The sequence below is a fragment of the Candoia aspera genome, chromosome 2 (genome assembly GCF_035149785.1).
Source record: "Candoia aspera isolate rCanAsp1 chromosome 2, rCanAsp1.hap2, whole genome shotgun sequence".
NCBI lineage: Eukaryota > Metazoa > Chordata > Lepidosauria > Squamata > Boidae > Candoia > Candoia aspera.
Genome location: NC_086154.1, coordinates 206,374,604 through 206,401,472, shown reverse-complemented (window position 1 = coordinate 206,401,472; position 26,869 = coordinate 206,374,604). Strand labels below are relative to the sequence as shown.

At 37.2% G+C, this 26,869-nt stretch overlaps 1 protein-coding gene across 2 annotated transcripts in view; it reads left to right on the top strand.

Annotated features, from left to right (window-relative positions):
* Window positions 1-2,358: 2,358 nt before the first annotated feature.
* The window catches only part of SEMA4D (semaphorin 4D), a 32,745-nt gene continuing 8,234 nt past the window's right edge, over window positions 2,359-26,869 (top strand). Inside the window, exons 1-13 of one of the 2 annotated variants that reach the window (XM_063295240.1) lie at window positions 2,365-2,468; window positions 6,514-6,840; window positions 11,125-11,503; window positions 14,248-14,393; window positions 15,075-15,137; window positions 17,586-17,684; window positions 20,409-20,502; window positions 21,143-21,256; window positions 21,983-22,134; window positions 24,276-24,451; window positions 24,558-24,714; window positions 25,639-25,861; window positions 26,554-26,669. In XM_063295240.1, the coding sequence (XP_063151310.1) occupies window positions 11,356-11,503; window positions 14,248-14,393; window positions 15,075-15,137; window positions 17,586-17,684; window positions 20,409-20,502; window positions 21,143-21,256; window positions 21,983-22,134; window positions 24,276-24,451; window positions 24,558-24,714; window positions 25,639-25,861; window positions 26,554-26,669 (1,488 nt within the window). In that variant the 5' untranslated portion in view covers window positions 2,365-2,468; window positions 6,514-6,840; window positions 11,125-11,355. Of the gene's footprint in view, window positions 2,469-6,513; window positions 6,841-11,124; window positions 11,504-14,247; window positions 14,394-15,074; window positions 15,138-17,585; window positions 17,685-20,408; window positions 20,503-21,142; window positions 21,257-21,982; window positions 22,135-24,275; window positions 24,452-24,557; window positions 24,715-25,638; window positions 25,862-26,553; window positions 26,670-26,869 lie in introns of both variants that reach the window. The other variant, XM_063295239.1, reaches the window with a different exon arrangement.

Here is a 26,869-nt window from a genome sequence, read left to right as displayed (position 1 = left end):
GTATTCTTAGTGTCCTTTAAAAGGGTCTGCCATGGTTGCAAGCAAGATGGTTAATCCCTTCATCTCCTGGCGCTCAAACCTGCAGAAGACTGCTGTCCTGTGGTCTTCTTGTGAGGAGCAGTCATCCGAAGCACATGCAGGCAATCTCCTATCCTCTTCTTACCAGGGAGGTTCCAAAGACCTGGTCTGCTCACCGGTCATTTGGTCTTTGTCTCAGTCATTGGTTCCACTTTCACAACGATGTGTTCAGTTCTCCATGCCTCCCCCAGAAGTTCCCATCTTCATTTTTAAAGGCCATTTAAAGCTAAATTTTATACCCAAACATCCAAAATTAAGTATTTGTCACTTGAATTATTGTATGTTACCCCATACTACCATAATAATAGGAATTCTTAAGCGCAAACTGACTGGTGAAGAATGCTCTTTAGTAAAAACCTAAGATTACTAGACGATGAGGAATGAATGGTTCTGAGCCCAAATTCAGTTTATAGATACCGATCACACTTTTCTTTTTTGGCTTGCTTGTCTGAAGTCACAGTTCTACTTAGCACAGCACAGGTGGACTCACAGTTGGTTACCGTACTTGTAACCTGTTTACTGTTGTGAAGTTTAGTACTGTACTCACATTGCTACTTGTGTTATCACTTGTATGCTTCAATAAACCAAGCTTCATTCTTGCAAACCAGTGACTGTTGAGACAGATGGTTAGGTAGGAACTAATGTGATAAGGGTATTCTTGCCAGCTGTCCATTGTGACATGCAGAGAGGCAGGGCTGAGGCAGCAAATTGATTCTGGCCTGTGAAAGTGGGGAAACTTTAGTGGACCATCTGGTAGATCTTGGAGCTCAGTTTGAGAATCACTGTCCTAAAGGCACTGTTAAGTCATATCCGAGTGTTGAGAAATGCCCTCAAGGAAGGTCATCAGAAACTGGATAATTCTTATCTGTGAATTTTAGTTCTTCATTTTTCTGGAAAGAATTCCACTCATCTCATATGTGTGCAATTTGTTCAGTTGTGAACTTTTCAGCTTCTGTAACTATAAATGTACAGGAGGTAGAAGGAGACTCATGAGTTGTTTCCCTTCCCTATCCATTCTGTACAGCATTTTAGCTTTTCCTTATCTTTTTGTTGTGGGTTTTTTCTTGATTAGCACTGGATTAGATTGTGTTCCCTAATACAATTTCAGTTGTGTTACCTAAAAATTTCAGTTCATGAGGACAGACGGGTGGCTTATTATTAGAAAATAATTTGCTATGGCCATGCTGACAAATTCTAGAGGCAGACCATTTTCAGTACTAAGGCTCACAGAGAATAGAAATTCACATAAATTCCTGTTTTCCTTCACTCTGTGGTGCTTATGGCAGAAATGCCCTGCATGTATTCTCAAGGAGAAAACAATCCAATTTCTGATGTGATTATGACAAAAAATAGACAATTGGTTTCATTGAATCTTGTCTCTTCTAGAACTGGACCCTTGCAAATCCTATATTAAGTGGGATTATATGGGAGTTTCATAGGCGATCAGGCTTCCATTCGTTGGAAAATGAACTCATGCTAGCTTCTGAGTGAGAGCCAGTTTGGTGTAGTAGTTAAGGCATCAGTCTAGAAATGGGGAGATTGTGAGTTCTAGTCTTGCCTTAGGCACAAAGCCAGTTGGGTGCCCTTGGGCCAGTCACTCTCTCTCAGCCCTAGGAAGGAGGCAATGGCAAACTACTTCTGAAAAGCCTTGCCAGGAAAACTGCAGGGACTTGTCCAGGCAGTCTCCAAAAATTGGACACAATTGAATGGATTAAAAAAAAAACTTCTCACTATTCACCATAGAAGGAGAATATAATGGAGACAATTCTGCTTGATGAATTTTCCTATGACTCCTTTATTACTTAGGATTCATTTTCCATACAGGTTCTCAAATATAGAAAGGAGAGGTTTTGCAACCTTAACAGTAGTCAACTTTTCAAATAGTGGCAAACCAGTTTTTCCTTTACTGCATATCCTTTCCATCTCTAATTTATCACATAGCCCTTGGGATTTGAAAGCAAGGCTTTTGTGTCAGGAGGGTGGGGCTTCCAGGCTTGTTTGAACTTTGGAATTTCTCACTTTAATGCTAAAGTACTGCAGTAAAAGAAGCCCCCCAAACCAAAACACATAATGTGTAGTAAAATAGTGCCTACTTTCTATCAAGGAAAGACTGGGAGATTTGTTTAGTTCTGAGCTGAAATTCCATCATTTTTGTTCTCATATTTTACCAAGAGTTCCATACTAATTTTATTTAGAAAAATTAAATATAAAATAACATACCCTTTTCTCATTTAATTTAATTTAAATTTAATTTAATACCCATTTCTCTTTTAATAACAGCACTGAAGAATTCTGGGCTGTAGTGTTGGACTTCATTCACTATATAGAAAACAGATACTTAAAGTAGTTAATTCATGAGGGAGAAACTGACAAGTTCCAAATGGTGACAGGTTCGTTCTTTCTTTCTTTCTTTCTTTCTTTCTTTCTTTCTTTCTTTCTTTCTTTCTTTCTTTCACCTGCATTTTCAGTCTTTAAATGTATTTTGTCACTTTTAATATCACATGTAGTGCAATATTTGAAGTGACTGTTTTTGATTGGCCTTTTATTAGAATATCTAAGTATACAATACTTAGAAGCCGTGCATCCTGTAATAGCACTGCATTATAACCTGGATAAAATATTACATTTTATATATAAAATATTACTATATTTTTTCATGTAATGATCTTTTCCCAGTAGAAGCAAACTTTAAGTCAAATATTCCCAAGAGCTTGACTTTTAAAATTGAAAAATTGATGAGGCTAATTTGCTACTAGCTTAAAGAGTAGCTTCTTTATCCTTAATCTTTCACCTGGTGATTTTTCTCTTCTGCCTTTCTGATCTTATTTCCCCTTTTTCTTTACCTATGTTAGAATAATTTTTAAAAAGACGTAACACATGATTGAATGTTGTTGTAAAGATGCAGTGATAAAACATGTCTGTCATGAATTTATATTTATAAAAAAAGTCTGAATCTAGTTAGGATTTTTAACATGATTTTATCCTAATTGTATAGGCTGGTACTACCATAAGTATCTTCCTGGCATCTGTAGTGCCACAAAGATCAACCACATAAATTATCAAGTGGCTTTCTGGTAAGCCTTTTCCTACTTAAAAAAATAGTTTTATGTGATAGTCCTGTTTAGCATGGAAAACTACGAAGGACTTTTGGAGGAGAAAGTGGAAATGTTTGGACAAAAGGCAGTTTTATCCTTAATCTATTTTTTTTTAATAGGAAATTTGGGGTAAGATTGGGGTAAGGAAAAGGAGGAGGGTTATTTCTCAGAATGAACAGTGGACTTTGTGTTATTGACATTATAATACAGTATTTTTCAGGCATCTCTGAAATTATATTCTTAAGCAGAGATAATAGAATCTGCTTTCCTTATTTCTTTATGTTGAAGTGCTCTATTCTGACTTTTATTTATTTTCTTCCTATATCCCCCACCCCATAAAAAAACTGGTGTTGAAGAGATTGCTCCAACAGTGAAAGTGGCAATTGTGCACCCTTGCTAAAATCAGGCCATTTGTGAGTCCTAGCCCACCCATTAGTTACAATTTGTCTGGATCCTCCAAGCAGTCAGGGGTCTTATCACATATTTGTATATGCATACATCCAGGCTCCGTACTGTTCAGCCCTTTATTTATTGTTTGGCCAAGATTTGAGAATCATTGTCTGACAGATTTGCAGGCACCTTGGCCAACATGCTGAGGTTATCAAAAGTAAGGCAGAGAAAGGAGGGGAGATAGAGGTTTCCCAAACAAATCAGCAGTAATTTCATCTGACTGTTGAAAAATACAGCTTCTCTTTCTGCCATTAAAAGCCATCCCGCTGAAACCATCATGAAAACCTGTCTGCCTATGTGTATTGAACTTGTGGTTTTGACAACCATATAATTAAACAATTACCGTTCTAGAATTGTATTTGGGGAAATAGCTTGCTGTATTCGCTTGTCTGAAAAGACTGTCATTCTTGCATGGGAATGAAGGATGACAAGTATTTCATGGCAACTAATGTCTGACAGATAGTTAACTTTAAGCCCCTTAACTGATCTTGACAGACAAAAACACTGAAGGCCTTGTGGCCAAACATTCAACAGTGTAAATTGGTTGCGTTTTGCTTTCTCCACAAACTTCTACTCTTCCAGCAGCATGTAAGAATCCTGCTGCCTGAGGAACCCTTGTCGAAACATTCTGTTAACTCTTAGGAAGGCAAAGGACTTAAGGCTTTGTTTTCACGAATGGCTGCTTTTGAATTCAAACTGCCAATCCCCTACCCCCCACTCCAGCCTGGCTCTCAGCTGTTGCTGGATAATCCCACAGTATTGCACGGAGTACAGATTTCAGAGTCTGTTCCCTTAAAGCCCAAACAATAAAATGTATCCTTTTTATAGTATTCAGACAGTCTGGGGTATTGGTGAGCATCCTCTTTTCTTTTGGAGGTACGCACTATAGGGGAGGCAGATTTTTCTAAAAGAAAATTATGGGTGGGGAGAAAAATTAGGCTTCTTTCTCAATCACCCCAACTGAAATTAGTTCCCTTCTGATTTTATAGACATAGACATAGTTTTATCCATTCAATTGTGTCCAATTCTCGGAAACTGCCTGGACAAGTTACTACAGCTTCCTTGGCAAGGTTTCGAAAGTGGTTTGCCATTTCCTTCTTCCTAGGCCTGTGAGAGAGAGAGTGACTGGCCCAAGGTCATCCACTGGTTTTGTACCTAAGGCAGGACTAGAACTCACAGTCTCCCCATTTCTAGCCTGATGCCTTAACCACTACACCACACTGGCTCTCTTAAATGATGATGATGATGATGATGATAGATAGGGTAGGTTTCCATGCATTGCAGATGGTGACTAATTGTCCCCAAGAGGCAGGGAAACTGCATCTGGCATAGGGATACTTCCTTCTAACATAGGAAATCTGTGTCTGAGCTGTGTCAGTTCAGCCTGTAGATTAAGGTTTGTTTATGTTTTTTATGTATTGCTGTGGCACTGCGGGTTAAACTGCTGAGCTGCTGAGCTTGCCGATCGGAAGGTCGGCGGTTCGAATCCGCGTGAGTGGGTGAGCTCCCGTTGCTAGTCCCAGCTCCTGCCAACCTAGCAGTTCAAAAACATGCAAATGTGAGTAGATTAATAGGTACCGCTTCGGCGGGCAGGTAACGGCGTTCCGTTTAGTCATGCCGGCCACATGACCATGGAAGTGTCTACGGACAAACGCCGGCTCTTCGGCTTTGAAACGGAGATGAGCACCGCCCCCGAGAGTCAGACACGACTGGACTTAATGTCAAGGGAAACCTTTACCTTTACCTTTACAATGATTTATATAGGTTCATATGACAGGGTGTTGCTCCATATACTAATAAAGCAACAATGCTTGCTTATGAAGAGAAGCTTCAACTTTTCAGTATGTCAGTCAGCTACCTGAAGCAGTCCAGCCCAGATAGTGAGAACTAAGCTATACGTGCATATCTATTCCTGAAGAAAAATAATGTTGCTTTTGAAACATACATTCTTGTTGAGTATCTAGTTTTCATAATCTTCAGTCAGGATCAGTCCTCTCTGTCTGGATAAAATTACACTGTACTGTAAAAACTTACATTATAGTATCTGCCAGGAGTAATGTGTCTGTTTTGAAGGGTAATTAAAAGTCCTGGGTTTGATCTATAAACTTATCAGTGGTCATAGATCAGGAAATTGGAAAGACCACCTGCTCCTGGATTACGGTAATGCGCTTGAATTTTAAGAGTTAAAATGGATTCCTACTAGGAGGAAAGCCTATGGAGAAGTTCCTTTGTGAAAGTTCCTTTCTACAGCCATGTAGTCTGATCAACTGTATTTATTTGTAAGACAGGGTTTATAGACGGTGACAAGGTTACAACTCATATATTCAGGGACAAAAGAAATAACTTAGAATGATACTTGTCATCATTTCAAGAGTAATACTATCAATCAGTTATGGGTAGAAGAAGAATAGATTTATATGGAATTCAACATCTGATGTCCTTCAGAATGACCAGCAATTGTATTAAAGCAAATCACAGTTTGACACATTTAAACATTCAGATCTGATGTATTTTTAAATATGTCTATGTATTCTGCATAACTAGATTTTTAAAATATTTTTGTTACATATATTTATTTAGCCCTTTCTAAACAGCAGCTTTTAATAGTGCGATGAATTATCTCTGACAATTTTTCATACAAATCAAGTGTGCTTTGTTTTGCACTTGAATATAAGGCATTCAGTATGCTGCTACTTAACTGGAAAGCACTACAAATGGGTTACATATCAATATACTCCCATTTTTACAAAATATCTTTTCAACAGAATTATTACCATGTGTTTAACATGTGATGGAACCATTCCAAAATATAACTGTTGCAATCTTAAGCTTTTTCTTTCTCAGCCAAGATTGTGGATGCAAAGCCCATTATTTTGCCTTTCTGCCCTAGATCACTTTAACAGTGTTTGATATGCATACCTAGAAAAGGTACTCTACACCCAAGGGGCTCATTAAACAAGCTCTTGGCTGGGAAAAGATTTGTCAGGCAAATTTTACTAAGCAGCAGCCAACTGGCAGATTGTTCACCAGTAACATTGTACGGCTATACTGTTGACATGCAGTTGCTTTACAAGCAAAGGATCGGCTTGCTATAATGATGTGCTGTTCACCGATTGACAAGCTACAAATCCTGTATAAACATATTTCTTAGAGCCATACTACATCTTCATCAAAAAGCCCCACATATGTTGGGCTGCAGCAGTTAAAACAACACAGGGTAAGAGCATTTTCTTTGTTAATGCTACTTATGTCCAGTATTGGCTATATATGTGGAGAAGACAAGACGATCTCCTTCCTTTGGTTTGCATGGGCCAAGAATTCTTACCATGTGTGAAACATTGGAGCATATCACTTGCAAGACCCAAGAAGATTGCAGTATAGGACATTCTCTCTATTAGCAAGCTTCCTGTTTCCATCAAAGAAATGTATTCTCTCCTCCTCTTGTTGGAGGCTCATTGTTGGAGTCTGTAGCTTTTTAGGTACTTCTAAGGGCACTATTGCAGCCATAAGAAATTAGAACTTCAGCACAGAAATATCTTTACCAGCTGGTGGAGGAATATTTTTTTGTGCCCATGCTATCTCTCCCCTCATCATTGTGGTTATTAACTATGGTTGGCATTTGAATTCAGAGGCATCAAAAACCATTGCTGGTGGTATCATTTGTTTGCAAATTTCCCAGAACCATTTCTTCTACTCTTATATAAGCAGGCAGTATCTTAATTTAATCCAGCTGGACATTTCCATTCCCAACCTTGGTTTGTCTGCCTGCTTGGTCTGTGCTAGCCTGAAAGAGGTGCAAGCATCCCCAATTTATGGTTATTTTGATCACTACCACATATTTGAAATCTTTATTATTTAATTCAAGTTATAGGATGGTATATGTCATCTACACATGTAATAAAATTATTGTTTCAAACCAACACCCTAAAATAATTTTGGTTGGGGGGGATTTGTGGAGACTTTGAACATGGATAGATCATTTGCCGTGCATAACACTTAGCTGTACCCGCTGCTTCCTTGGCTGACACATACTAATTTATCCCGACACAAAGATTATTAGTTCTGCCGTTAAACTACTTCACAATAAAAAAGATAAACATATTTTAAAAGGAGAGGCAACAGATTCCATATCCATCTGCCTGGCTTCCAATTATTTGTAGCCCAAGATTATATAGTAACACAGATCTCCTGTCATAGAATGAAATCCAACTGTCTCCCAGTTTTAAGTGTTTTTCTGTTATTTAAATGTCTTTGCTTGTTACATGTAGAACTTGGGATAATACTTACTCTTTTGTTCTTTCTGGTTTCATTTCTCATTTTTATTACCCAGTGTAGGCAGGCTTAACCAAATGCATGCTTTCTTTATGTTGATGATTCTGAAACCTTTGGTTCTCTGGAACTTCAGTGGTTCAAGGCAGTCTAGCGGGTGATCTGCCAGTCTCCCACATTCATTAGTCAGACTCGGTTTATCACCTCAACCCCAGTGTTCAGTACTAGTGAGCTGGTCAGTCTTTCTGAGATGGAAGTCTTAGTTTTCAATATTTGGAACAATTGATGTTACCTGTAAATAGAGATTCTGTATTTAACCTATTTCTATATTGTTTTTTATTGCTGCATAAAAGAGAAGTTTCTCACAAAGAATATTTCAGTAGTTGACTGGCAATTTCAGGTTATTATTTTAAAAACTTCATCCAGATATTCTTAAGTTCCACATGAGAAATGTTTGTAATTTGAAATCAGATGGATTTAATTTTAATTTCTCTAAACTTGTGTCACAGCAGCGTTGAAACTGATTTTATTTTATTTTATTTTTATTATTATTATTATTTTGGTACTATCTGCAAGTATACCAGTTTGTAGCCAGTGATCCATGCCTGGAAAAATGTTCACATTACATAACTATTTAGGGGGCCTAATAAAAAAAACAAAACAAAAATAATATGTATATATAGAAGGTTATATATCTTGAATGAACGTTGATGCCATAGGTTGTTTTCCCTTCTGAATGCCAGGCTGAAGCCACTTAAGCACCCTTCTTCCTCCTCCTGCCTTCTTTTGTTAACATGATCTTCATGTATGTTTACTTCCAGGGAAGTCCCACTTCAAAGGGGGTACTGCAGCTGAGTGGTGTGATCCTAAATTTCTTTATTAATTTCACACAGCTCAGTAGGGATTACTCCTAATAGGAGTGCACAGGATGCCACCTTGATGATGTAAGTAGATCTTTTGGGGGCACATGTATGCACACACACAAATACTCTCTGCAACATGGAAAATGAAGAGAGAGGGAGGGACTCACCACACTCTTATGCTGCTAAGCAAGCTAGAAAAGTTTGAAGGCAGGAAGGTAGTCTGGTTTTGTGCATTGCATGTGGCAAAGGAAAGGAACCAGCTGTCTTCTATGTGGACCACATCTGTTGCTGATGACAAATACTGTGATATACAGCCAGTGAAAAGGGAAGAACAGCATCGAGGAGGGGCGGGTGGCCAGATGTGCATCTGAGACTAGTGCATTTGTGGTTTCCGCCCCCCAGTATTAAATCTAAATGTTTAATAAAATATTCCAATATGGTTTTTCAGTTTTATTAATTTTTACTTAATCCTCATTCATGCATTGCAAATTATTCTTTCATTAGCGGTTATTTTTTACTATGTTAAATTGTAAATAATATTGAACTGTCAGCATCTCTGTCTTCTTCCTTCCTTTTCTCCATATTAGCAGTATCGTTCAGTCCAGTATTGGCCTTAGTGAGAGATTGGAAAGTGGAGGTTAGTTAAATTGTTCTGGCAAAGGATTAATTGCACCTTCCAGTAGTCTGAGCATGTGGTTGTTAAAGTTGAAATGCAATATGCCTTGAAATCTCTGTACCAAGTTCTATAAAGCTTGGGTCATCTCCTCAAGAATTTTAACTTTCTTACAGATTTTGTTCCATTTTGGAAAAAAATAGAGAAACATCATTTAGTTATTTTGCCATGTATAATGGGAGATGGAGCTGTGGATTTTTTTTCCAGTTGATGTTCCAGAATCAGCAACAAGTCAGTCTGGGTATCCATAAGGCAGACTGTGTTATTTGCTAGTGAGAAAGCTAGATCAGGGAGTCTTTGTATTACCTTAGTACATATAATGGTGGTGTTAATAACAGTAACAACAACAGTAATAATATATTAAACTTGAATGCCACCTGACTCTCAGCGACTCATCATACGTCAAAACACCACAGTGCTTTTTAGTTGCTATGGTTACTCCTTCTGGTTCACCTTTTATGAAGGTATAAAAAGAGAAATGAACCAGAATATCCAAAACAAGGAAGAATATGCTTTTACCTAGATTCTTGATTATAACTGAGTAACTTATTAAGGCAGTAATTCTATACATGCTCAGTTGAGGTCTCATTAAATTTCCTGAGATTATTTCTGAGTATGACATGTATGATATTGAAATGGATAGAAAACATCTTTGTGTAGAAAATAAATTGGTCACACAAATATTAAAACACATTGTTTTAAGTTATTTTGTGGGGGTGAGGGTTTGGTCTTTTAGTACAGATTATATCATGTTTATTTAACACTTACATATATATTTTATGAACTGCAAAATTGACCCTTGTGAAAAGAGGAATAACTTCACTTGGTGGTCTGTCTTGTTATAAGACTTACCTCCCATAGAAGCAATCACTGCTTTTACCTCACCTTATTCCAGCCTGTCCAGTCATTAGATGAAGTTTGAATCTCAATACTGTATTAGTATTGATTCAGTTTAAGTGGTCACAAAAGTAGCCCTTAATATAGCAGACTGAGGTTTAATTTTAAACTTTGCATGGAGCATGGAGCCCAGGGATGATAGTTTGCCTGGGTGCCCACCATGTTTTCTAATCTTGTATGAAAAAAAGAAGAAGAATGGGAACTAGCATGTTGCAACACAAAGCACCAGCTTCAAGCATAATTTGTATTTCCCACAATACCCCTGGATCCCAGAAAAGTGGCATTATTAGATTAAATGTTGAGTCCTTGCAACTCAGTGGATTTTTTATGGATGCTGTATGACTGGTTATACTCACAAACACCCCATGGCAATCATTTTGAGAGAATGACGGTAACATGGCCATGTTGTAGATGGATTTTGAAACTCTTAGTAATATAGAAACCATTCCATGATACATTTTCACAAAGTATAGAGAAATACCTCAAGCTTCCTGTATCTCAAGCATCTGTGTGAGTATATATGCTTTATTCTATTTTGGTATTTTGCTAAAATATTAAACCACATCTTTTTCCTCTGAGCAAATGTGTTTCTAAATATATTGAACTTCTATCCAGATACAAACTACAAGATCACATGGAAAATATTAATGTCAATTTCTTCCTCTGAGTATTTTTAAAAATGAACTAGTCTTTCCTTTTGTAAGATCACAGTCTTCTGCTATACTACAAAGAAAAGAGTAGTTTGGAAATCATTTGTGAAAACCTTTGCCCACTTCATTCCTTCCTTTTTTTTCTGCAGTTTTATATTCCAGCCCAACTAATCAGAAGCATGTGCTTAAGAAGCAGAAGAGTTACTGAGGCTCATTCTGGAGGCTTCTTCTGTTCACAATTGTGGCAAATATACGTTTGTTGGAAGAAGTGATCCAATAATAGACATTCGCAAACGCCCTGGCAAGAAATCAGCAGCACATTTAATTGGATTTCTATATTTGCACAAGCTTTCTAAGTTAAAAGGCATTTTTTCTGCCAAATGAACTTTTTGCTGCTGCACTTACCCATCTACAGCTGTAAAACAAAAACCTTTGACATGGCTTTTGCTCTGTATGGGATTGTGAGTTTATATCTTGGAATGTCAATGGCATTAGGTCCAGTGCCCCGAATCACCTGGGAACACAAAGGTAAGAAATTGCTTAAGGTTATGCTAATGATAAATGAGATAAATGCATTCTAATTATGTTGCTTGCCTTTACAATTTATGGAAATAATCAAAAACACTAGGTAAATCTTATTTGCAAGTGCTGTGTAGTACACTGAACTGATGTCATTAAACTGTTGTAATATGACAGTTACTTAAATAAGTGGGAATTTAATTTAGGTCATTTGTGTGCCTTCTTTTACCCTCTTCTCTTTGTTATAAGACACAATACTGGAAATAATGTTCTTCTTTCAGGAAAGAATGCAAACTTGGTTGGGCAGGTAGCTTAATGACTGATGTTTCATTCCTAAACTCTACTTGGAGCTTATTTTCATATTGTTTTGACAAAAGAGAGAAGCAGTGTATGTGTAGAAGTAAGCAGATGTAAAGCATGATGCTTGTGAGTTCTCATAATGTAATGACAGGAATTAAACGCTTCAGAAAAGCAAACAATTTCCACTCAATAAGAAATGGAATTTAGTTTATTCTTCTTCCCTCCCCCAGATATTCAATATGAATAGGATAAACAGACCAGTCCATTGGTTAAGGAGAAATCATTAAATGATAAGTTATATTGACTGATGAAGTTAACCCAACTGGTGAATATCCATTTGAGTGATGATAAAGGTTCAGTCCATTGCCTGGTTCTTAAGGAAATGTTTCATTATTAAAGAAATAATCCTTAACTTGAAGGATTGGCTTCATAAGCCATTGTAAAGGAAAATTTAGAACTTTATAGACTATTCAACCCACTGCAGTTCTCAAGGGAATTAAGAAATAGAATACAAAGCCAGAGAGTGTCACATTCTGTACATTGTCACATTGAGTGTCACATTGGCAAACAGCTGCTCTTAAATAGTTATTATTCAAAAGACCTTGTAAACTGAAGGGTTCTGTAACCTAGTCCTCAGCTGGCTTTCTTACTGCTTGTCTAATTGCTCATTCAGTGTTTCTGCAAGGAAGGCAGTTCCAACAATTTCTCTTGTGGTCCTTCAGATACATTCTCAGCTCTTTGCTCTTCCTTTCTATATGCTGTACCTGGGTGGCCTCATTAAAGTCCACAGCTGTCAGCACCATGTTCATGGTGCCCAGCTGTACTTCTCTGCCCCAGAGTCTCCCTCTCGGTATATCAATATCTCAAAATGCCTATGCAGGTTTTATTACTTTGAAATTCATTACATCCAAGATTGAATTTCTTACACTGTCTGCAAAGGAAGCAATTCCATATGCACCGGTTTGGACTAACATACCCTTAAATCTATATGCTGGTTCAATTTTTTGTATAGCCTTCTCAAATGGCTTATCCTTGCTTTCAAATCAAATTGATAAATAGCTTTCTTTAAAAAAAACAACCCTGAAATGCAGCTGGTTTGAACAAATCAAGGTTTTCTTAATTATTTTCATACATACTTTCATTCATTATGGAAGGGGGCAGTTAAATGTGCTGAGACAAGGCAGTATTGTATTTATATATCCATAGAACTTGGCACAAAACCAAAGTGAAATCAATGGGAATGCAAGTTCCATTCAGAAGTTTCTAACAAGACTTGGAACTGTGACAGTTTATAGAAAGCAACATTATATGCTGCCATTTTATCTTTGCCTTTGGTTATTCTTCAGTGTTTTCAGAGGCAACCTTGAAAGGCAACTCATTGTTCCATATGACTTTTCATTTCCCCCATTCTTTCTGAGTACTCTCTACAATTAATATTGCTATTCAGGAACATAATGAAATAAAAAATATGAACAGAGTTTCAAAAAATGGAAGGGATGATTAAAGTTCTTGATTATTCAAATCAACTGTTTGTATAGAAGATCTAATAAAAGGGTAGGAAAATTGGTTAAAGCAAACTAAATCTGATTAATATTTTTATTCCTTTCCGTAACAAAAATCAGACTTTAAAACAGTGGCTGTACCATCTAAAATAAATTTGAATTTATTTATTTAGATTAGTCTTCCACCTAATATAGGTGGCCCTTGTTATTCCATGGGTGTTTTATTCCAGCCTTGAAGCTGCATATCATAAAACTGTGGATAACAAGTCCTTGAAAAATAGATTTTATGGTTAAGTAAAGGTTCTACATTTTGCTTGTGTGTAAAGTAACAAAAACCAATCTAAAAATGTCGGTGTATGAAAACCTTCACTGCAGGTTACAACATCTGGTCTCTTTTTAGCAACAGCAGAATGTGAAAATGGTTGGTAATGGAACTGTAGCTAGTGAGGAGCATTTGAATAAACTCTAATTCTCTTTACCTTTGCTCTTTGACTTGTGAAGAATAAGTATGGTCAGAAAACCAAATAGCTGTTAATGTTACACTTTAAAGAAACAATCGCTGCTTTGTCCCAATGGCATTCTATAAAGTCTGTCTCAAATGATATTGACCTTTAGATTGATCCTAATATATGTGCTTTGCACGCCAGTATTTCTAGTTCATTCTTCAGTATTGGATCCCCATTTTCCTCATGCCTGCTTTTTAGTAAGAGCCCCAATCTCAAACACCATGTCTCTTCATATAATTAAGAGCTCCAAATTTCATTTAAACATTTGGATTACTTTTTGCCTCTTAGCTTTCCCTAAATGCTAGTTGGTAGGCTGTGCTGTTTTCATATAACACTGCATGACCCAAAATGAAGAATCCAACAAATCTTTGTTTTGATTAATGTTTGCCTTAAGATTGCTACATTTTGAATTAAAATTTGCTTTGGAATCATTGTTTATTAACAGAAGTTCATCTGGTACATTTTCAAGAGCCAGAAATATCTAACTACTCAACCTTGTTACTAGATGAAGACGGAGAAATTTTGTATGTGGGGGCTAGAGAAGTTATATTTGCTTTGAATTCATTCAACATTGTGGAAAAAAAAGAACAGGTAGGTTTGCAGTTTTGTGTTTCTCAGATTCTTCTGCCCATGACCAACGATGCAGTCATATGTATGCTTACTCAGATGTAACACTCACTGAATTTAATAGCATTTGCTTCCTAGTACCATGTTTCGAGCTATATTAAAATTTCTTTGGTTATAAAGATGATCTGAATAGAAGCACCACTGGTGATATTCTACTAGCATAATAATTCTGGCACAGGTATATGAAAAGCTTAAAAATGCAATCTAGTTGGCTTTTATTGGGTGGAACTTGTCAGCTATTTTCCAGCTGCAGAGTCATTAATCCACAGTAGCCTTTTATATTACTGCTTTCCTTCTGCTTATATTGGCTGTTCACTTTAGGAAGTGTCTCCAAGCATGGAGAAGACCTTTTAGTCTTCCGGGTGTAGTAACTCATTACAGAAATTCATTCAATATAGAATAGAATACACGATATATAATAATTTTGCCTTTTTGTGTTGTTAGTTAAGCTTAGTTTGTGCTGATATAGCTCCAGAATGGAAGGTGTGTTTGAGAAAGTCTTTCCCAAGGGAGTGCCTATTTAGTAGTCTTGAATTTTCACTTGTGTTTATCTTAGAACACTGTCTGTTCTCTGGCTTTAGTATTAATTGCTCTGAGCAATAGCACAAGGAAAGTCTTTTGATTTGTTCTTCTGCTTTCCTCCAGGTGTTTTGGAGGGTAACAGAAGACAAGAAAACTAAATGTGCAGAAAAGGGCAAATCAAAACAGGTGAGTAAACGTTGTTTATCACATATCCATTTGACTTTGAAGAAAGCATTACTAGTCATATTGGAGAAATCATTAATTTACTTTGTGAGGTCCTTTAATGAAAGTTGCAGTAGAGTTACTTAGTTTCCCATTGTAAGTCGTATTGCTAAAGGTGCCATATTTGCCTGTATGTATATGACAATAGTTGATAAATTTTTACCACAAAGCACTGCTACGTACTCCTGTACATTCTTACTTTTTCTATAATTTTAAACGTGGCAGAAACAGTAGGAAACTGGGACAGCCCCTCCCTAAACTAGCTTCTGTCTGTTGTCTTCACCCTCCAATATGCATACAGGCTTGGCTTTGTGTTGCAACGCTTTGGAAAGACTGGTGTTGAAGGAGTGGTAACCTATTGAAAAAAAATAGGTTATTTGCTTTGCATCTTCTTTGCTGCTGCTTTGGAAGCGAGTAGGAGTGGTTTTTTTCCCCCATACTGGGGTGATAAAATTCTCTCCTTTGCCTGTTAACATCAGTTTTGATTAACAGTACAAATGTGGAATCCATCTTTTGGCATGTCTCCTTCCTTCCTTCACTTTTGTTGAAATGAATGTTCCCAGCTCCATGCTGCAAGGCTGTGTTTCATGTTGAGCGTGTGGATGCCTGAGGAAATCGCTTCAAAATTTCACATACAGTTTAGATGTAGGATTAAAAAAAGACAATTTGCCAAATGTTCATAGTCTGAGCTGTGAAAAAGTTGCTGGATATCTGTGTTACTTTGATAATATGTTATTATCTTCCAAAAGCTTTTTAAAGATGGAAAGAAGGCAGCTGAACTCTGAACTTTTGAAGCATTCTTCCATTGTTAAAAATAATATTTAGATCAGAGTGCTCACTAAAGAAAAAAAAAAGCCATATTAAATTAATAGTGAAACAATAGGTTTCTGTCCTAGACTTATATACTGTATGCAGTGATAAACTGCTGAAATCAGTAGTGCATACTTATACGTCAACATGCATAAGATTGTTTGGAATATACTCAAGCTAGGAGAATTATTAGAGAAAGGGTTTTAGATACCGAATAGCAGATAGGGGTTAGCTGTATTTCAGCCCACTTTAGAGGTCATATGGCATATCCCAGATGGGAATTTGGCAGATACTAACTATGCTAGTTTCTCCTGCCCAACAAAGAACATTATTTAGGGCTAAACCTGATGTTTTACCTTCCACAGTCCTCAGTGGGAGACTTACTAAAGCCCTATGTTTAAAAAATCTTGCCTTGTATTGAGACTATGCAATGTCTGCTACAAGTAGTCCTCACTTAACGTCCACTCGTTCAGCAACTGTTTGAAGTTACAGTGGTGCTGAATGAGGGGTACTTACAATGGATCCTCGTAGTTGCGGCCGTTATAGCATCCCTGCAGTCACATGATCATGATTCAGGCACTTGGCATCCGGCTTGCAATTATGACATTGCAGCATTCCACAGTCACATGATCTCTATTTGCAACTTTCACTGCCGACTTCCAACAGACAAAGTCAGTGGGTTAACTGCAGGATGTCACAAATGGCTATCATGGGACCACAGTATGCTGCAACCCAACGGGATTTGCCTAATGATGGCAACTGGGACTGCTGGAACTGCCGTCGTAAGTCAATACAGTCACATGATGTCGCATCTTAGGACCACATTGCTTGGAAACGGAGTTCCCCAGTCCCAATTACCATTGGTAAGTGAAGACTACCTGTACTCTAATGCCACTGTTACCAGGGCAGTCAACAAATCCTAATTTCTCCTGATTCACAGGTAAAATGAAAGCTTCCTCATTGCCTTCTGTAAGATAAAAAATTGTATATTACTTTTAACATTGCTAAGTTTTGTACAGTAGCAAACAAGATATGCAGATTGATAACTAATAGGACTGGCCATGGGCTAACATATTGAAGGGTTTTTTTAAACTATTATATTTGATTATTGTTTTAACCCATAATAATAATCATAATAAAGGTTCTTCTAATTCAGAGTCTATAAAAAAAAAACCATGCATAAGATTACACAGCTGGTGTTTTATAATTCATGATGGATATTTTAACTGTGGTATCCACCAATTATGCTGTCTATTGGTAGCATAATCTGGTTGATTTTAAAAATGTGTACTCTCTTTCATCCTGAAGAGATCCCAGAGCCACAGAATAATAAAAAGAAGACTATTTGTGCCTTTAGACTTGCAGTCTAAAAAGTCAATACACAAAAGGAAAGAAGGATAGCAAGGGGAAAGAGGAAATAGAGTTACTAATGCTTTTAGTATCCAGCTGTTATAGCAATAGGATGCTCAAGGTGGTTGAGATGGAACACAAGGTTTTCACGTTTTCAACACAAGCCATTTGTGTTATTAATTTGGGTTTTTTCAGGACACTGCAGTTTTGATTTATTAAGTCTTTATTTTCTCTCCTTCCTCTCCTTTACAGACAGAGTGCCTTAACTATGTTCGTGTCTTACAACATTTGAATGATACTTTGCTCTATGTGTGTGGAACAAATGCATTTCAGCCTATCTGTGATCATCTCGTAAGTGTGAGAATAAAGTTTATTTAGGGACAACTGGAAAAGTATATTGAGCTCTGTTGCTGAGCTTGTGCAGTGTAGGGAGCAAAACACACATTGTATGATTTTTTTGGACCATTGCATTAGTTGTCTTTTGGAATTCAGTTAAAATTTCTTAGTAGCTGTGTGTCATAAAGACATAATTTATGAATATTGTTTTCATAATAGACATAAAGTGTTAAAATATGTAAACAACCTGCATGCCTAATACTCCTTTTGTTTCTTCACTTAAGCACTACTTGACTTTCCGCTTGTCTTGTCCCTGTCAGCTCATGACTCAATCATTATTTTTGTCCTGAATCCTTCAGAAGTACATCCTTCCTTTCAACAAAAACACACCCACCTGCCTTCCATACGTCTGATACTATAGTATCACTCTCCTTTACTTGGATCTTAATTTGTTCCAAAGGACAGAATTCTTGTGAACTTTCTTCTCTGTAGGTTTATCTATCATCACTTCAAAAGCAATGCCAAAATTCTGTCCTTTTTAAGCTATGTCCTTCCCACTACTAAATTACATTACATTGCTGCAATTTCTTCACTTTAATGAATTTCTTTATTATTAGAAGCATTCTTTAACATTCTGTATCATATACTGACATTCTGGCCTTTTCTCACTTCCACTCTTTTGTCTCTTAAATTTCTTCATAGTTTTATCAATCTCATAGGAGTTAGAATGTTAATTTCTTGGCATATTAATAGTTCTTTTTTCCTATATGTGTGGCCATTAGTTCCTCAATGTGATTTACACTTAATCCAGGAGGTCTTTAATAAACACTTGCTTACTTTATTGAAACTGAGAAAGTGTTGCTGGTACCTTCAGAACAAGCTAGGATGCAAAATAGTTTTAAACTATATTTTAATGGCCAAGTTTGTTTCAAACTGCTGATCAGTTTTCTGATTTGGATGACAACAAAGCTGTGGTAATGAAAGGCATCCTACATGTGCAGGCAAAAGATTTGTGCATATTTCCACCTGATAAACTGAGACATGTTTCCCCAAGTATAGCCAACAATCTCCATAGCGTATCTACTTTATTTCTTCTGCGTACCTCAGTTGTCCATGTCATTCTTTCCTGGATCTTTGCTCACATCCCATCTTACCACTCTTAATTTTCTTCTAACTTCAACCTTTCTCTTTCCTTCCTTTGGCTTCTAAATGAGGGCTCAACCCCTCTTTGGTTATTGCAAATAAATGTAGACTCTAACACAATGGGAAAGCAGGGCAGACACAAGCACCATCATTCTCAACACCCTCCACAAATAGAGGGCAACTGACTACAGCAAAGATTGTCCATAGCCAGTGGAGCTTTTCTGTAGTCTTATGGGACCAGAATTCAGCACGGTGTAGGAAACATTCACAGAGAACAGGATCTCTGCAGCAGCATTCCGTATCTATAGAGGGGAAAGGTAAAATGTGGATGAAGGTGGGGCAGAGGTGTGTCATGCAGTTCCAGGTCTTTTTCAGAAGACTGAGTTGGAGCCTAGTGGTTTGTTCATGTGTTTTTCCATAGGCTTTCAGTAGCATGATATCCCCATATGTTGTTTCCAGAGATAACTTCCTTACGCATGTATACGTAGTGGAAAGTAACAGTGCTAGTTTATTTTAAAGGCAAGCACTTTACGATTCAGAGCACACACTTAATTTTGATTTTGATTCATTTGCTCATTAAAATAGCAGTGTTATGGGGTTAGCAAGATTCACTGATTTCATGCAATATTAAAATATTATGTTTATCCTGCTAAAGTTAAACAGTTCTGCATTTTGTTCATTTTTAAGTACATGGCTTTTACTTTTGTTAAAATAATTACAAGTATTCTGAGATTTTAAAAACTGCTTATTTAAGACAACAAAGGCTGATTTTCTTAATAAATTTATTTCTTATATGTTGAGATAATGACAAGGGGAAGGAACCATATTATTTTAGCATTTAAGGTAGCATCTCATTAGTTGCTTAGGTTTTGGGATATTTACCAGGAGGTAGGAAACTGACATCTGGAACAAGTTGAAACAGTTAGGAATATTTCAACAGATCGATCTCACTGTATCGAAAATTAAGTCTAAACGATTGCATGAGTTTGGTCTCTGTATATTGCCAGTCCCACTGACATTTTATTTATTTTGTTGTTATTATTTGCCACTTTTAGTTGCCTTTAGCAGGAATTAAAACAGGGATAAAAATATTTAAATAAGTTGAATAATCATGAAAGCATGCCTCTGGGCAGTGTCTGACCCTGAAATGAACTTTTATGGCTCTGTATGTGTGCCTGTGTTTGTTACAAATGATGGCGTCTGCCATTTGTAAATTCCACCCCCTTCATGTTTCCCACTATATCCCTTTTTTTTTCTTATCATAGAGATGGAATAGAAATATGGTCCAGTGTGGTATAGTAATTAAGGTATTGGACTAGGATTGTGCCCTCAGACACAGAAACTCACTGGTGATTTTGAACCAATCATTCTCTCTCAACCCAATCCTATCTCACTAGATTGTTCCAAGGGAAAAGTGGAAGGTGGAAGCACTATGTATACTACTTTGAAGGAAATCTAACAATGAAATAAAAAGAATGCCCTTTTAATTGATACAGCTGAGAAGTACTCCACACGTTCACAGCTGTAAGGTGGAATGTAGTTATTTATATTTCAAATAGAAAATTTTAAAAAAAACAAGTTTAAACTGTTTTGTAGAATCTGGAAACATTTGAACTTATGGGGAGAAATGAAGATGGTAAAGGAAGATGCCCATTTGATCCTGCACAAAGTTATACATCAGTCATGGTTGGTAAGTATGTAATTCCAATAATGTTATCCTTTAATCAAAATCCAGAAGATATACATGTGTTTAGCGCTAGAACTCAAGTTTCTTTTGAGCTATTTTTTTAGGAGATGAACATAGAAACTCAAAAACTGAACTTCTCTGAGATAAAAAAAGTAATTTGGTGCAAATGGTTCTTACTAAATTTTATTTTCCTCATACTTTTGTTAAAAGTCTCTCTCTCTTCACAATAGCCATTAAATTTACATGAGATTTGAAATGGCAACTATTAAATCCTCTCTAAACCCTTTGTGGAAATTAAAGAGCTGCCATCAAATTAAATTTAAGATAACACTATTTAGATTACCATTCAATAATTAAAACACAGAATTTAGTAGGGGACTATTAAATATTGTCCAGAACAGGGAATTGACTGGACTTGTACATCAAAGAACTCAATCAACCAATGCAAAGCTTATACAGGAATAGAGAGGAGGTGAATAGGGGTTTGGCAGGGAGAAAGAAAGCAGTGTAAACTTTGTACAATTTTACTCAGTAGGGTGGGAAAGTGTAATAGAAATACAGCATATGATATCATACTGTTTCAAGGGAATACTGCTGGAATACATTGTATTTTTATTTGTTCTGCCTCTTTGTTGTTGTACAGATGGGGATCTTTACTCTGGAACGTCTTACAACTTCTTAGGAAGTGAACCTATTATTTCTAGGAATTCACTTCAAAATCCACTAAGGACAGAATATGCAATTCCTTGGCTTAATGGTAAGGAAATTTAGAGGGGGATTGACCCTAGATAAATAAAAAATCTACACTAAAATGTTCCTCAACAAACTGTCAAGTTATTTTATCCCATGTAGATTTGTTTCCATTTTCTTAAAAAAAAAAAAAAAAGTATCTCTTTCTAACCCACAACCTCAGCAAATCACAGTTTTTTTCAGTCTTCCGTCTGTGTTTGAAACAGATGCCAAAATTCTAAGTACTGATTTCATGAATGAAATCTTTTAAGGCAGTATTTAGACCTTTTGCCTAAATGCTGGATATGGTTTAATTTGGCTTTGATTATGAATGACCAGGAGACATTTGACCCAGCCTTCAAACAGCAAGGTAAGTAACCTGCTCAGTTTGTTATTTACAAGCTGTTTCTGCAAATCTGTGCCCCATGGAACATTTCACTGGGTTGCGTCAAATGTTATTTAATCAAAATGGTCTTCATGTTTTGGGAGCTATGTATGTATTTACAGCTTGTTTTGAGGAACACAAGTAATTGCAGATTAGAATCACCAATTCAATCCTGCACTTAAAAAGCTTGATCTCTTTGAGTTTAGTCCATGAAAAGAATTTGCGGTGTCTCAAAGCTTTTCCTGTTAGGTTTGTGAAATGTGGAAATGATAAAAAGTGTCCAATGAATCATTAACAGAAAAGATTAGTAGCCACAGGAGGGTAATTAAAATGGTAAAGTAAATTCTGTTGTTTATTTTATTTATGTAGAACCAAATTTTATTTTTGCTGATGTGATAAGAGCTGACCCAGAAAGCCCTGATGAGAATGACGACAAAGTGTACTTCTTTTTCACTGAGGTGTCAGTGGAATACGAATTCCTTAACAAACTGATGATTCCAAGGATAGCTAGAGTCTGTAAGGTGGGTCACAGTAGAATCATTTTCTATTTCTTTGCAGGGTGGAGGAAGGAACCAGTTGAAACAAGAATTTGTTTTGTCAGTCCAGACATGCCTTTTCTTTCGTCTATCCCCAAGGGCAACAGTGTTAGTCTATTTGTCCTTTCTGCTTAAGAGCCAAACTTGCCATTCTATAAACTAGATCTGATGTGCTTCCAACAGCAGAATAACACTAAAGTGGACTGTTCCTAGATAGCTGTAATTTGCATGGCTCTCCAAATGTTGCTGTAGGTTAACTCCTGGCTGCCCCAGCCGCCACAGCCTCTAGTGAGGGTTTCAGGAGCTGTAGTTCATTAGCATCTTGAAGGCCATAACGTGCGTCTGGTGTAGTTCTCCGTAAGAAGAAACATTAAAAGTATTCCGAATTACTTTCAGCAATTAATAATTGATAAGTCCTTTTGCTGAGAGAACAGAATTGCTCACTATGCTAAATGTCTGTGAAAATCAGAAAAGAAAAAAGACCAGGGGCCTGATCTGGTACCCTGTAAAACCAAGGGCTTTTATGGTACTGCCACACGTCACTCTGCTCGTATATGCTTATAAGTCATAGTAACCCCAAAGGAATCAAGAAATAGTGGCCACTTGGCATCAAAGGTATCAAACATGTTTGACTGGAATGTGTCCTTCTGTGCCAAGAGAAAACTATTGATAACCAGTCTGCTTCTGCCACTCTTTATGTGAGTGTAGTAAAAAAAAGTTCCTTTTATTGGGGACCTGTTTACCATGAAACAATGTGATTTTTTTTCCCCCTGAACATTTATTGGGCCTGTCACCTTGTACTCTTTCTTGTGGGTGGAAGGGTGGGGGAGTTTGTAAAATTTTAGGCTCTGCTTTTAATTTGCAACATGTAATTAAGCAATAGAAACTGATGAAGTCTGCAAGATTTGTGATATCCCAGCAGTTCCAAGCAAATGCACTTTGGTGTGGTGATGCTGCTGCTCTGCCCACTGACAGCTTGTCATTGCTTTGAAGTGGTAGAACAGCAAATATATGATCTGGAGTTTGGTGTAGTGGTTAAAGCACCAGGCTAGAAACTGGGAGACTGTGAGTTCTAGTCCTGCCTTAGGCACAAAGCCAGCTGGGTGACCTTGGGCCAGTCACTTTCTCTCAGCCCTAGGAAGCAGGCAATGGCAAACCACTGCTGAAAAACCTTACCAAGAAAACTGCAGTCCAGGCAGTCACAGGAGTCAACAATAACTCGAAGGCAAGAGAGAGAGAGAGAGAGAGAGAAGATGCACATAATTTTGCATTGCTGCTGGTATGTAAGAAAAGATGCCTGCTGTTTTAAAAGTGTGTCCACAGCAAAATCTGGAGAGCAGGGATATGTTAAATTTTAATTCTTTCAATAGTACACATTTCTCCTTCAGAGGCTCTGGCTTAAAATTCATTATTTGCAGGCTGAGGCCCTCCTGTTACTTTGCAGCCCAGGAGCTTTTAAGCACAGTGGGAAACAGAATTATAAAATATCTTCAGCTGCTCCCCAATTTGATGTCAATTAAGTTTCACAGGGAGAAGTTAGTTGCAGTTCTTCCTAATGTCAAAGTTGTTTGTGGTATGGGATAGAGCTGTATTTATCTCAGCAGCCCTCAAGCCATTAACATTATAGAGACCCTAAGTGGCCTTCGTTAGTATATAATGATGTGAAAGCAGAGGCTGCCTACAGAGTCTTATTCATTTATTTGAAAAGTTTTGTGGTGGTGGTGGTTGTGTGTGCGTGCATATAGAAGTACACAATGTGTTCTGAAGTCAAAACATTCCAATTCTGAAATATCCTGTTCTATTATATCATGCTGAAGCTTTGTCGAAGACATGTTCCAGAATTGCTCCAACCTCAGAACAGATCATTGAGATTTACATGTTGCAGCTGAAATGTCCATTTCATGATCAGAATTATTTCTAGTAAGGTTGGAAGTGGATGTGTTAAGGTTGGAACTTTTCCTCCTCGATGTTTGGCACTTTTAAAATATGTGCCTAAAATGTAAAAATGGCTTGGCAGAATTCTATATTTTAATACGTTGTGATGCTTTAACTTAGGGCAAAACTGTTTCAAACAAATACTGATCTTGGATGGAGAAAATGCTCACTTTTCTTCCTTTTCTTTCAAGGGGGACCAAGGAGGACATCGAACTTTACAAAAAAAATGGACTTCCTACCTCAAGGCCCGGTTGTTTTGCTCAGTCCCAGATAAAAATTTATTTTTCAACATTGTCAATGATATTTTTATTCTAAAGACTTCAAATTTAAAAGAACCAGTGATTTATGGGGTTTTTACCCCTCAGTTGTAAGTAATAGCTTTTTGTTTTAGAGACCCATTTGTTACCACAGGAGGGTAGGAAGGTGAATAAGTCGTCTTCTTCTTCCTCTTCCTCTTCCTTTTTCTCTTTAAGGAACAATGTGGGCCTATCAGCAGTGTGTGCCTACAATATCTCTACGGTGGAAGATGTTTTTGCCAAAGGAAAGTACATGCAAAGCACCACAGTTGAACAATCCCACACAAAATGGTTGCGATACAACGGAGAGGTTCCTAAACCACGGCCTGGAGCAGTAAGTCTGGATAACCTGCAAACTGGTTACTGTTCCTTTACCTTGATTTCTAAAAAGCAATTGTAAGGACACGTCTTATGCAGATTTCAGGTGCCTTTGTGCACGGCCTCTGACTTTAATAGTGATAATTCCCTAACAATAGTGGCACCAGTCTGGATAGTGAGTTGTTGCTTACTGTACCACTTCTCCCACCTCTGACAAAGTGGATAAAACCATCTGGCCTGTGTCATCTGTGTCATTGATATGTGCTAAATTGTATCTCTGAAGAGCACAGGGAAGCTTTTAAGAGAACCATACTCTTGGACTTAACATTGGAATCTCACTGACAGATTGCTCTAAGGTTAGATAGGGACATCCTTTAGCCATTTGGTTTAATTTAGGGGAATTCAGCTAGTTTAAGATCATTATAATGGTTTACTTGTCCAGTGTTAATAGCTTGCCATATATGGAAAATAGTTTTGATGAGGAAATTGAAGAAAAATGCTTATCAATTTGATTTGTTTGTTTAGAACATTTACATAATTGCTCCTCTCAGACAATGTAATTCTAGGTGGAAGGAGTCACCAAACAAAGACTACAAAAGAAAACAGCACATGCCGTTAAAAGCATGATAGATCCATTTTTATTGTTGATCATACCTTCTAATAAGTTTTCTATCTTTGAGATTCCTAGTGTAATATTCCATTTCCAAAGAATCTCTTTTAAGAGAAATGAAAAGGCATATGATATGATGCCCCCATAGTTTAGGTTAATTTCATCCATTCTGGAAAAGTCTCAAGATACACCTCTTGCAAAAATACAGAAATCACTTCATATAGCTAGATAGTGTTTGAAACACAGAGACTTTATTTTAAAGCTTTTATTATTCCTTTTATGTGTTCATTAATCATGTTGCATGTGTTTTGTTTGTTCTTCATGGAACAGTGTATAAACAAGGAGGCCAAAGCAGAAAATTTTAAGAGTACACTCAACTTACCTGACAAAACCTTACAGTTTGTCAAAGACCATCCTTTGATGGATGATTCTGTGACCCCAATAGGAGACAGACCCAGACTGATCAAGCGTGATGTGAAGTATACCCAGATTGTAGTGGACCAAGTCCGTGCATTGAATGGCACGTTGTATGATGTCATGTTCATCAGTACAGGTGAGTTTTCCGTGGTTTCAGGACCACATTGTATTGAGAAGAGGTAGCTTTTCAGTGAAGCTGAAGAGGTCAATCCAGTCTCAAATTTCAGTTAATTGAAACTGGGGAAAAAATGGGCCCAGGATTAATTAGTTTAAGAACTGCCTCCTTGCATATATGTATCTTCAGAAGTTCTCCTTCATGTCCTTGAACTCCTTATCTGAAATTCAGCAATTGGGTAAAAGTGAGATGATCTTTTCAGTCTGGGAATTCTTGCACAATGTCCTGGGCATGTCACTGCCAATTTTCTATCATGGGGTAAAGTTTTAGCTTTTTCTGAGTGCTTTTGGGTATGACAGTTGCTGCTGATACTGTATTGTTGCATGTTTGTTTGGTAGAGGTAGCAGCGTTGTTTTGTATAATTCATTCTGCCTTTCAAGAGTTGCATACATAGATCACTGCAGTTTATGTAAAGCAAAGATTAACAGAATGGAGATGAATAGCTAAAGAATGCGACAAAAGTTGGATCAGAGGTGAAACTGCTGTAGTTATATAGCAAAAAGCACCATATAAAATATTGGAAAAGTGAAGGAAGCTGAAAGGTTTTGAAACCTCTTGTGAAGAAGGAAACTGTAGATTCCAAATATGGGCAATGTGTGTTTATTTATTTATTTTTACATGGGTGCCAAAAAGGTTGCCTTCTGTCGTTTCAGATCAAGGTGCTCTTCACAAAGCAATCAGCTATGAAAACCGAATGCATATTATTGAAGAAACTCAGCTCTTCCCAAATTTTGATTCTATTCAGACTCTCTTGCTTTCTTCAAAAAAGGTAGGGCTGAGTGAGGACAAGGAGATTGTAGTAATCCTGAAAAAAGAAGCCTGGGGGAACCAAAGCCTACAATATGTAAAGATGGGGAAAAGTCAGACACAACGGCTGGGAGCTTGATTGCCTCTTAGGCTGTAAGACAGATGCAGTTCCCTAGTGGTGGGTAGATCTGAATGTACCAAGACTCAAAAACCCAATTGGCA